Source organism: Rattus rattus, chromosome 5, assembly GCF_011064425.1.
Source record: "Rattus rattus isolate New Zealand chromosome 5, Rrattus_CSIRO_v1, whole genome shotgun sequence".
NCBI lineage: Eukaryota > Metazoa > Chordata > Mammalia > Rodentia > Muridae > Rattus > Rattus rattus.
In genome coordinates, this window is record NC_046158.1 from 124,113,542 (window position 1) to 124,126,435 (window position 12,894).

At 41.5% G+C, this 12,894-nt stretch overlaps 1 protein-coding gene across 1 annotated transcript in view; it reads right to left on the minus strand.

Annotated features, from left to right (window-relative positions):
* Nucleotides 1–8,237: 8,237 nt before the first annotated feature.
* Nucleotides 8,238–12,894, minus strand: part of Dzank1 (double zinc ribbon and ankyrin repeat domains 1) — a 47,964-nt gene continuing 43,307 nt past the window's right edge. The window contains 4 exon segments of the mRNA XM_032904331.1: nucleotides 8,238–8,462; nucleotides 8,464–8,560; nucleotides 9,355–9,429; nucleotides 12,396–12,523. Of these exon segments, the coding sequence (XP_032760222.1) occupies nucleotides 8,394–8,462; nucleotides 8,464–8,560; nucleotides 9,355–9,429; nucleotides 12,396–12,523 (369 nt within the window). The 3' untranslated portion in view covers nucleotides 8,238–8,393.

Consider the following 12,894-nt stretch of genomic DNA (forward strand, 5'->3'; position numbering starts at 1 on the left):
GAGTGTGGGAGAGGCTTTAGTGACCAGCTGGGCTCATCAGACACCAGAGGGAGCATTCAGGGAGAGACCATATGCGTGCAGGCAGCGTGGACGAGGCTTTAGGCAGACACAGGAAGATGAAATGTGCCCACCGCAAACTGCCCTTCCAGCCTGACTCTGAAGCCTATCTGGGGTGATCTTCTGACCCCTTGTGTTGTCTCTGAAAATGGAAATGGTGGAAAGCATTCACTGGCAGAATCCTTAAACTTCTATGAAGTAGAAGAATGCACTCTGTAAGACCAAAGGACAGTAACTACTTCCTTTCCAGTCTCATGTTGTATGGCCTTTGTCTAGTAAACTTTGCTTCTTTACAAATTTGCAACCTGATCTGTGATTATCATTCTCTTTTAGGCGATGGAACCCTCAGGTCTTGACCTCACTGTTCATAAAAAAATCCATCACTTGGAAGATAAGGGCATAGCTCCAGGACTCTTAAGGCCCTAGAAAAATTAAGTATGTGTTCACATAAACACAGAAAGTGGTTTCAATGACTGTTAAGGCAGTCATTGTATAACAGTTTGGTACCTAAGCCAGAGAATCTTGTTTTGAGATCTTTGTGGTTTTATCTATTGGAGTGCAATTCAGATAAAAGTGTAGGAAAACCAAGAGAAATACCAGCTAGGCAATCTGATCTTCTTTTTCATTCAGATTCACTCCAAAAGTTGTTTTTATATTAAATGTACACATCCGGTTTTTAAAAGGTAGCCCAGAAACACAATTGGGTTTTTCTTTTTTCATTTTAATCTCATGTATTTGGGTGTCTTTTGCCTAAGCGTATGCCTGTGTATCCCATGCATGCTTGGAGCCCTCGCATCAGATACCTGGACCTGGAGTTACAGGTGGTTGTGAGCCACACTGGGTGCTGGGAACTGAACCCCATTCTCTGTGGTAGCAGCCATTGTACTTAACCTCACGAGTTACTGCCTCGGTTCCAGAATGGCAGGTTTTCATCCAAATTTGCATACTAGGATTATCTGGATATAATATAGCACGCTATATTTCCTTTCCAAAATGTTCTTGAAATTAGGACTTCATCTCAATCTACCAAGTCTTGTAGGCTTTAGAAAATAATTATGCCAGATTTTTTTTAAAAAGCGTGTATGTGATTTATAAGTTTCCTTAGAATTTTAGGGTTCATAAATTATATGCTATATTATTTTACAATAAAAATATAAAACTGTCAAGAAATAAATGGTTCATATCAAACCACTCAAGTGTAGGTTTTGGGGGAGGGGGACACACAAGTGTATTGTCAAGTTTCCTTCCATATAATCAAGAAACAAATTAAAATCCAAGTTTATGTAAATAGTATGGACTTGGGCGAGGAAAAAGCCATATTTCTTCCCAGATTTCCTGGAAATGTGGTATTTTCATTTACATCTGTTCAAGTGTGGAGGCTTATAGGCACCAAATCTTCTAAGATATGAAGAAAATGTAATTTCTTAACAAGGTCTCTGAAATCCTGGAGGGATTTTTTTTTTTTTTTGGTTGTTGTTATTACATATTCCTTGCAAGAGTTTTCTAAATGGCATCAAGGTATGAGTTTTCAGTCAAATTGGCTCAAATAGAAAAGTCTTAAGAAATAATCTCTACGCCAGAATTTTCTTCCAGTATAGCTTAGAAACTATATTTCATCCAAATATCTTTACTTAACTTGATAGTCATTGGGGTGGGTGGGGGAATAAGCCCTGTTCTGCACACGTAGTAAGAAAATACTTGTTAAATTTTCTCACCTCCTATTAGACATGAGATCTGTGCCATAATTTCTCCACAATGGCTCTTAAACATGATTCTTTTTTTTTTTTAAAGATTTATTTATTTATATACATGAGTGCACTGTAGCTGTCTTCAGACACACCAGAAGAGGGAGTCAGATCCCATTACAGATGATTGTGAGCCACCATGTGGTTGCTGGGAATTGAATTCAGGACCTCTGGAAGAGCAATCAGTGCTCTTAATCTCTGAGCCATCTCTCCAGCCCTTAAACATGATTCTTAAAAGTACAAAATCAGACTTAGGTGTGTGTGTGTGTGTGTGTGTGTGTGTGTGTGTGTGTGTGTGTGTGTGTGTGTGTTTTTACCATATCAGCTCCTTGCTAGTTTTTTTTTTAAACAGAAAGTGAGTTTGGGTCAAAATAATTTTGGGGGGGGTCCAATGGAATTTTTAAAAAGGTGACCTTTCACCGAAACTTGCCACAAGTGAAATTGTGGGCAAAAGTGCATGCCATATTGTCCTCCAAGAATGGTTTAAGAAAGTTTATGTCCAAATTTGCATAATTTGGGGATGGGGCAGTCAGCATCAGTTTATTACCATAATTTTTTTTTTACCTAAAACACCATGCAATTGCATCTTTTTAAGATCCATATTCATTCAGATTGTGGTTTTCTTTATTTTTGACCTAATTACTAAAGCAGTTACTTTGTTCCGGACTAGTCCAGAAACACGGTTATTCATTCACATTGGCTTGGGCTCTAGGATGATGTCATTATGCAGCAAGGCAGGTCCAGCACAAGGCAAAGCCTATATCATTGGATGAGAAGGAAGGGTAGGCAAGGCAAAAAGTCTAGGAAGGGGAGAGGAGAAGGAGGAGTGGAAAACAATCAAGATGGAGATGACGGAGCAGGATGATCCAGACCGAGGTGGACTAGGTCAATTTTATCTTGTCTAGGTGAGCGATGTATATCTTTATTAATTGGCAGTGAATTTGTTGTGTGGATGTATTGTGGACTGAGAATTTAACATATAAACCTGATTGATAAATTACAAGTTTCTAGAACTTTGATTTTACTGGGTTACAGGGGATGTGAGCAAAGTTCCCTGTAGGCAGAGAGACAGCCTGGAGAGGGCGGCTGTAGAATGCTTGGGGCTAGCATGGCGTGGTGCCATACTAGAATGGCCCGCTGGCCCAGGGAACGTGATGTGTGTGTCAGGCGAGGTAACAACGTGCCAAGGGAACAGTGTGAGAAAGCGGCTGGGAGAGAGACAACCAGAGCACACAGCTCCCACGGATCCGCACGGCGTGGGAACGTGTGGGTACTGGTAGCCGCCAATCCATTTTTTTATTTTTACTGCAACATTGGGCTATGAATTATTTTGGTTATAATTTTGTGACAGATCTTCAAAAGATGTCCCAGAACTGCAGTTGTTAAAAACCCAAATTGAGCCGCTGTACGTCCCTTTAGTCCCTTTAACGCCTCACAGCCCATTGAATAGATGGTTGGCAGCACTCTCTGTCTTCCAAGGCCATAGCAAATCCTCATGTGTTAGAGTCACATCTTATTTTATTTTGTTTGATTCTACAGGAATAGGGCTACATAATTCTCATACACTACATACACTAAACAGCCTTAGAGTACACTGCTTTTATATCCTTGGTTTTAAGGAATTTAAGGAAAGAAGCAGGTGATGCAATCCTTTTTAAAAACAGCGCTAACACCATTTCTTGGTATCCTATGATAGTTTTAACTCTCAGCCTGACACAACACAGAACCACCTAGGAAGAATCTCAGTGAGGGACTGCCTACATCTGGTTGGGCTGTGGGCGTGCATTGGTGGGTGCATCCGGTTGGGACTGTCTACATCCGGTTGGGCTGTGGGCGTGCATTGGTGGGGGATTGTCTAGATTATGTTAATTTGAGGTGGGAAATACCAAACCATTTTGGGTGGCACCATTCCCTAAGCAGGGGATCTGCACTATAGAAGAGTGGACAATGTGGAGTTGAATACTAGCTTGCAGGAATTCACTGCTCTTTGTTCCTGATTATGGATGTGACATGAACCACTCCCTCAAGCTACTGCCACATGTAAGCTAAGTTGGCTTTGTCAGGATATTTTTATCACAGCAACCAGAAAAGAAACTAAGACACATACAGATCAAAAAAAATGCCTGATACCCTCTTATGGTATCTGTGAGCACCAAAGGAATACGAACCCCCTCACCCCCAATCTTCTTAAAATCATAATTTTATAAGGAAATAGGTATTATTTAACAAAACTAGCTAGCTATTTGAAATAGTCCATGCACAAAAACCTTGAGAAAGTGGACACTCAAAGAATGTGTAGTTTAGCGGGTTTTGCTTTATTTAAATTTTCTGCTGTTTTAGATTCTTATAGCACACATGAAATGTTTTATGAAACAATCACTTGTCTACACAGGATAAAGTTAATCACTCTGCTGAGATCTGACATGCACAGAAATCTCGAGAAAACGGACATTCTAAGAATGTGTAGTTCAGCAGTTTCTACTTTATTTAAATGTTCTGCTGTTTTAGATTCTTATAGTATTATAAGAATGAAATGTTTTATGAAACAATCACTTGTCTGCACAGGATAAACACAGGGTTAAGCACACTTAATCATTCTGCTGAGATCTGAATGCCCATCTCGACTGACCATACACATGTCCAGGAAGCAAAATTACTCTTCTTACAGTGCATAGACCAATACAACCAAGGTATTGATTCATTTTAGAAATTTGCTAGCATATGTATTTTCATTTTGAGTACAACCTTGTATCACAAAATAAATGTATTTCCAAGCTGAGATATCTATTTTGCAAAGCTATACTTTAGGCACATTGACCATTCAAAAAAAAAAAAAAAACATGAAGTGATTTTTCACAAGTATTTCCTAAGAACCCACCTTGTGCCAGGAGCTATAATTAAACATAGAACTTACAGCCTCAGGCATGGAGGTTGGGTGTGTAAGTATGCAGGCAGATTACTTGCTAGTTAGATTTTCATTACTATAACACAATACTGGACACAATCAACTTACAAACAAAAAAAAATTGTGTGTTGGCTCACAGTTTTGAAGTTTCCAGTCTGTGGTCATTTGGCTCCATGCCTTTGAGCCTGTGGCAAGGCACTACATCATACCAGAACAAAATCATTCACTTCATCACCAGGAAGCAAAAGAGAATGAGGAGATCCTACAAGCCCCTTCAAAGATAAACCTTCAACCACTAAAAGACATCTCAGTAGCCCACATTTCTTAAAGGTTTATTCCTGGGACTCCTCTATTCTCACCCATTTTTCCTAGCCAAGCTTCGAGATTTGTTCAACTGAGTGATCAAACCATTTTAAAATGAAAAGGCACCTTCAGGACTTGGGCTGTCAGGAACATAACACAGAAACAACCCATAAGGTCACATCACTGAAGAAGCTTACTGAATGGAAACAGACTACTTATACTGTTACTTCACAGTATTAGACAACAACAACAAAAATCCTGTTAAACATGCTAACCTTGAGAATGTGCAACGGATCACCAGCTCTTTGCTGTCTTCCATGGGGATGTCTCTGGTAGGCAGGAAGGTGCAGCCTCATTCCAACAGGGTCCTAATGGTACATGGTGCATGAGCTGGCCTAAGTGCTACATACACTTTAAAAAGACTTGCATTCAACGAATCTAGACTATGTGAAAGGCCCGTGTTCAAAGCTGAATTGTCTAGGCAGCTTTCAGACTCTCAGACTTGATCCATTTTTGTAGATATTATTTTGACTCAACATTTTAAGTAACCTGAACTTAATTCAAACCTATTGACTGAATCCTGTCAAAAATGCCAACCAAGAAAATTGACAGCATCTCCTGGGTCCCTACAATAGATACAGAGAAATGAAGATAGAAAGATCCAGATTGGGCAAAAATGGTAACAGATTAAAAACAGTGGAGTGCTTTGCTTTTTCAGTCACAGGAGACAATGTACCTGCTGGAGAATACCATTTTTGTCTCAACCTTACAAATTCAACTTTGCTTAAGATGGAGGCCTCTAGGGAATTTCAAGGGGTTCAGTCTGTGAAGTCTACTGAGGCCTTCAGGTCTGTTATGTGGGGAATGAGATACACAGCTTAAGTCAGCAGACTGCATTATGAATTTACCTAACATCAAACATCATTGGCTCTATAGAATGTCCCATTGGTTGGGGTGTTACCACCAATCAGTTAAGAACTCAAATGTCTTCTGAATTCACTAATGCCCTAGACAGGCAACAGTCTGGAGAGGTATTCTGCTAATCAGATGCTCTTTCCTTGAACCATGCAAGTCCATCCTTAAAATGACCACTCCACCCCATCAACACCTCCACCATCTTCCACTCATGCATGGTCACCGAGCTTCTCTCTGCCTGACTGGACTTATCATTTTGGGCCTACCTATGCTCTTTTTTATGTACTAAGCACCATATTAATGCCATTACCATAACATTCCAACATCTTTAGTTGGTCTAATTTCTCTGTCTTCTTTCCACACTTTCTGTCTGTGCTTCTCCAATGCTGTGTGTAAGGTTGATTTATGCCAGCTCCATGAGTGTGCCAGTATGTATATCTGTGTGGGAATCATTTCATGGTTTTCAAGGGGTATACGTAGAACAGATAACTGGGCAGAGAATTTGGGGTTCAAATTGGTCAACAGGATTTGTAGAGTAACCTGGCAAAAGCAGCTCTGAGGAATGTGGGATCACAATTACTATTGGGCTACTGATTGTCACCAATTATACAGAGAGGCAGGCAAGATGGCAGTTACCCCCTCTCTCCAAGTGCACTCACATGTACTACGCTGTAAAGAAAGGGGGGGGAGATACAGCTGCTGGAGGCCCATGAACGATGAGTTTCTCATACAATGTAGAATGTTCTCCAAAGCAGAGGCCTGAGTGCTAGACTTTTTTGCTACAAGGTAGAAAACAAAACACCCGAAAAACTGTAGTCACAGAAGCATCATCTAATATCACTAGCCAGATGTCCACATATCTGTGAAGATACCTCCCAGGTCTCTTATGGACAGAGGCTCTCTTTCCTGATGGATGTCCAGAATATCACATCAAGGGTGAGGACATGAGTTGGGGAAGAGGAACAGCCATTAAGAGACACAATATCATGCTGAGTGTGGTCTTGCCTTCAGCAGATTTAGTAGAATCTAAGTTACATCAAAATTAAACCCATTTCTAGGAAAGTATTTCTGTGTTCCTTTGTAGGAAAGAAACAGCCAATCTGAAAGGCTGAATTGTTTTCAGCCATCTGTCTGCTGTGGTGAGGGGTCACCACCAGGCAGAAAGAACCGCTGGGAGGAGGGAGAAGAGCTCAGAGATGGACTGGGTCCAGTTTGAGGAAGCACAAGACAGGGTCATCCAGTTCTGAATCCTGGGAAGAGACTTTTCAGATAGATTCTACTTTCTGCTAAGGAAAGGACATAGCCATTCTGCTATGATTCTTACAACTATTTAATTAAGCTACTATATTCTAGAGGAGGATATATACGAGCTATATATTTTTATGTTATACTCCTGTGTACACATACGTATGTGATTATATGATGTTGAACCACCTCCACAGAGACAGGGTTGACTCTGAGGATGAAGCAGTGGCTGAAGAAGCTGGATGAGAAGAACTTTATTATAGTACTTTATACTTTTTGGCTTCGAACCACAAGTAATTATTATCTATTGAGAAATAAATTAATTACCAGGCTGGAAATGTAGTTGAGTTGGTAGAGTATTTAGTTAGCATGCATGAAGCGCTGGGTTCAATCCCCTGTACCACATAAAATTCAATGTAGTGGTACAAGTCTGTAATCCCAGCACTTAGAAGGTGGAGGCATCAGGATCACAAGTTCAAAGTCATCCTCGTCTACATAACAAGTGCAAGGACAAGACACATGAGACCCTGTCTCAAAAACAACAGTAAAGAGAAACAAAAATTAAAAACAAAATTATCAATAAAATATTAAAAAAAAATATCTGACATGGTGGCACATGCCAACATTTGGGAGGTAGGCCAGCCTGGTCTACATAGCAAATTCTAGGCTAGCCATGTCTATATAGTCTCAGAAAAACAAGGAAAACAAAACAACAAAACAGAAAATAAAACACAAAACACTAATTTTACCATACTCTAAGATATATGTGGTATTATGTGGTTATACCAAAAAAAAAAATCAAACTGGTTTTGTTTGCCACAACTTGTAATCTCAGCTACTTGGGAGGCTGCAGCAGGAAGATCCCACATTGTTCAAGGCCTGTCTATGCTACAGGGTGAGTTCAAGACCAGCCTGAACAATTTTATGAGATCCTATTTCAAAATAAAGAGAGCTAGGAATATAGCTCCATGGTACAACACTTGCCTTAGCATCTGGGAAGCCTTGTTCTCTCTCTCTCTCTCTCTCTCTCTCTCTCTCTCTCTCTCTCTCTCTCTCTCTCTCACACACACACACACACACACACACACACACACACACACACACACACACACACAGTCTTATGAGTTCCTTTCCACCCTAATTCTTACACTTAAATACACATTCCAAAAGTAAGACTGGCTATAGCTGGGTAGTCTCTTTGCAGCCTCCTGAGTACCTCAGATCTAACTGTCAGCTAGGATGTGGTTCCCAGGTGGAGAAAGTTGGTCCTCCAGACCTTGAGCAAACTTAGTCGGCAAAGAGCGCAGAGGTGAGGTCATCCCCCATCTCCAGGGCGATGTCATATGCTGTCTGGCCTCTTGTGTTCTTCTTTTGGGTGTTTGCATTGCACCTGTGAAAGAAGTGGAGAAACAATTGCTCAGCTTGGTGACCCTCAGAGCTTGACTATGCCTTGCCTAGAGGCCAATGTACTCCATAAAAGTCCTAAAGAGGACACTACAGCTTCAACTCTCAGAGTGACTCTACCTTGTTACAGTACACTATGTGAAACCATGTCTCTGTCTTTGTCACCTACCTAAGACATTCTCTGATTGGCTTTAATAAAAATCTGATGGTCAATTAGCTGGGCAGGAAACGGAGGGTGGGACTTTCTGGGAGGGAGAAAGGAACTCTGGGAAGAAGGAAAAAAAGTTCTTTCATGTCACTAGGAGATATGGGAGGAGACAGACATGGTCACAGGTCTGGAAGGTGTAGCTAGCCACATAGCTGGATAGGGGTGGGTGGTCAGGTTATTAGATGATCTGGTTGGGAATCTGCCCAGCTAAGGCCTAACTAAGGTTCTGAAATATTAAAAGGTCTCTGTGTGGTTATATGGGAAAAACTGGCTAAGGAATAATTCCACTGTATTAATTTCCAGCATTAATTACTGTATATATATGAACATAATAATCATACTTTTTACACAACCTTGAGACCTTTCAAAGGGCTGTGTGATTTCAGATATTCAATTGTCTGCCCTAGTCATTTGTCTCAACTGTATTAAAGTCCTATAACCATGTTCAGTGAGGGTGACGGTCACTGTGAGAGAGTGGCCTTCACTGGCAGGGCAACACCTCAGAGGTAGGGCTATTCTAACACTGAATGTCAGTGGAGATGTCACTGGTGTCCTCAGGTTTTCAAACATACCCCAGTAAAGTGGCGATGCTCTTCCTTCCTTCCAGGCCAAGTAGAGTTGCTTCGTGAAGAGCTGTATTTCTGAACCTATTTGTGGGAAAATTTTTCTGGGTAAATCTTTGGTGTTATCAGTACAATGGGAAGGGATTAACCATGGGTCCTCAGGTTTGGTGGTAGGTACCTTTATCTGCTGAATCATCTTACTGGCCCTAGTCCTGGTTTGCTAAGGAACAACTTGCCAAGCCTCTCTGCTACAGAGAAGCCAGATCGCTGGCTGATGCCTGAGAGTGGAAGGATGAAGGGAACGTGACATGATTCCCTGGGTCTACTGAGCCAGCTGCAGGGCAAAGGCCATGCCAAAAGGTTTAAACTCTTGTTTGATATTTGTTTCTCTAGATAAGATTCACTATGTATTCTGGCTGTTCTGGAACTCACTCTGTAGGCCAGGCTAGCCTTGAATTCACAGAAATCCCCCTGCCTCCCAAGTGCTGGGATCAAAGGCATGTGTGACTATGCCTGGCTCTGGTCTAAACTTTTTAGATGAATATATTTGAGCTAGATTTATTAGCATTTTACTCTTTGGGGCAAGTCTACTTTTTTTTTACTGGCAACTATTAAAAAGGAAAAGGAAATCTGTGTTGGATTTGAGAAAGTGGCACTCAGTCTGGCTTTCTTCCCTAAAAGTCTTCCACCCATAAGTTAAACCCTGCTCAGGGCAAACTTGATAATGCAGCAGGAGTGGAATTATTACACTAGTCAAATGGACAGTGCAGTCTCAGTGCTGGGGCTCAGCAGGCTGCAATGGCACTGTTTCACCAGTCAGATGGGATCATATGTGCATCTCTGTCACTGTGGAGAGCTGACGAAGTATGTAAGGAAACTAAGAAAGAGCACATTAAAAATGGCAACTTGTTCTATGTGCAGATTAGTTTCAGACTCTTAGTTAGACTGTTCATGAATTCAGAACTCATTGTACCGAAGAATCATTCAAAAGGTGCCTTGTGTATCAGGCACAAGGCATCATGCCTAGGTGCTATGAAAAGTTAGTTTGGATTATATAAAGTGTACTATAAAGCAGATAGCACCTCTGCATACAGTGGTGCACACCTTCGATCCCAGTGCTCAGGATGCAGAGGCAGGTGAATCTTTGTGAGTTCAAGGCCAGCCAGGGCCGAACAGTGAGACCTTATCTACCTTCCCCTAAACAAACAGCATCATTTCATGATCAAGACAATGAGGCAAAGGTGTGGGAAATGAAGGGGTGGTAGCATGGTGAATATAAACTTTCAGAGAACTCAAGAAAGTCAACAGAGTTTCATAACATTCTGCTATAAAATAAAACTGAAAGGGAGCAGTATCTTCTCATATACATGTCTTATGGGAAATATAAAAATGCTCTTAGGGGGGTTGTGGATCTAGCTCAGTGGTAGAGCGCTTGCCTAGCAAGCGCAAGGCCCTGGGTTCGGTCCCCAGCTCCGAAAAAAAGAAAAAAGAAAAAAAAAATGCTCTTAGGGCTGGGGAGATGGCTCAGTGGTTAAGAGTGCTGACTGCTTTTCCAGAGGTCCTGAGTTCAAATCCCAGCAACCACATGGTGGCTCACAACCATCTGTAATGAGATCCGATGCCCTCTTCTGGTGTGTCTGAAGACAGCTACAGTGTACTCATATATAATAAATAAATAAATCTTAAAAAAAAAACAAAAAAATGCTCTCAGAAAAGAACATTTAGTTCCTGTGTTTTGAGACAGGCTCTTGTTATTATAGACTTGTCTAGCCTCAAACTCATGGTCCTCCTGTTTCGGCTTCCAAGTGCTGAGACTACAGGTGTGTACCAAGAAATAGTAACATATTTTATAAACACATATAGTTAATTTGAAAGAATAAGGAAAACACGAGAGAAATTGAAACAGATAACAGAGGCTCAGCTATGGGAATTTTGCCCCCCTCTCCACAGTAGCTAGATAACCAACAGCACATTTCAGCCAGGCCTTGAACTTGTCTGTGTAAGAATCCAGGAAGCAAGAGGGCTGAAAGCCCATAGCATCCTCAGACATCTCTACTGTGACAGCTTGCCACAAATTACTCCAGGATCCCCCAAAGTAATTTGGAAGCAAACAGAATCACAGATAGGAACTGGGCTGTGAGTCAAGGTGGTTCTGAGGCTGAACAGTGAATGACTTTACATAGGACTTTTCCACCCTCAGATGGGGACATCTAAGGAGCCAAGAGATCATGTGGTAAACCTATATGCCGGCTCCTCACCGGCGGTATCGGCACCTGCAGGCAGCTATGCAATGCCTTCTTTCTGCATTAAATTTGTGGGTGTATTTTCATGAAGCCTCATTTTACTTGGCAAAGTTCTTAACAGTTTGGATCATGACAAAAACTTTATCTACTATCCAGGAGTTAAAGATTGCTAGATTCAGACAAGTTCATGTTGGCTGCAGTAGCACATACCTATCGTCCCGGCACCCAGGAAGCAGAGGCAGAAGCATTGCAAGTTCAAGGCCAGATTAGCCCACATTGGCCATTTCTACATAAAAATAGCCCAAAAGGTAAAAGTTAATAGGTTAGCAGTGCATTGTCATTTATAGAGCCTAATAAGTTAGGCAACCCAATTGAGTATTTAAAAAAAACATTTTTTTTTTTTTACTCAGTGTTGTGATTTAAAGAAATGTCCCCTGAGGCGTTGTTATAGAAGGCTGTAGAACCTTTAGGAGGTTGAGATTCACTGGGGGGTGGATCTTGATATTTTATGTCCCACTTCCTGTTCCTAAGAGTTCCTACATCCTCCCAGAACTGTAAGCCCAGTTATGCCCTTTCTCCCCTAAATTGTTTCTATCAGGGCTTTCTTACCACAGGAATAACAAAGTAACTAAAACACTAGCTTTGGGAAAACACCCTATTCAGCCTCAAGAGGCTGGAATAGATTACAGCGTTCTAGGTGGTTCCTGTTCAACAGGGCACTCTATGGACTGACTACTGCCACAGAACCCTGTGAGCTATACCTAGTCACAACAGGGTACCCTATTGTCCTTTCAGAGTTTCACTTACGGTCCCCACTGCTGGTCGATGTCTGCTCCTCTCTGAGCGAGAACTGGAATGGCTTCAAAGTGTTTATTCACAACAGCCACAATAACAGCAGGTCGACCTTGACTATCACAGCAGTTAGGGTCTGCTCCCTGTGGGTCATGGAAAAGGACAAACTTGCCATAAAACCCTGAATTCAACATTGCCCATCTGCCATCCCACCAAGAACAACAAATGTCCTAGAATGGGATGATGGCATGAAGTTGAGAATAAATCCCAGGAAAGGAGAATGAGGACTCTCATGAGCAAAGCTACTATAATGAATACAGTGGTCAAGCCCCAAGGTGTTTAAGACTTCTCCCACATCAAGAGGAGCCACCTTTTCATGGCAGGAAAGCAGGCTGGAGGTAAATTTGGCCACAGAGCAGGATTCTGTCTAGCCTCATGGACACTGCTTGGGTTCACATGTGCTCGTTTACATGACTTTGCTATAAAAACTGGCAGAGTAAGTGCGTGTGAAGCT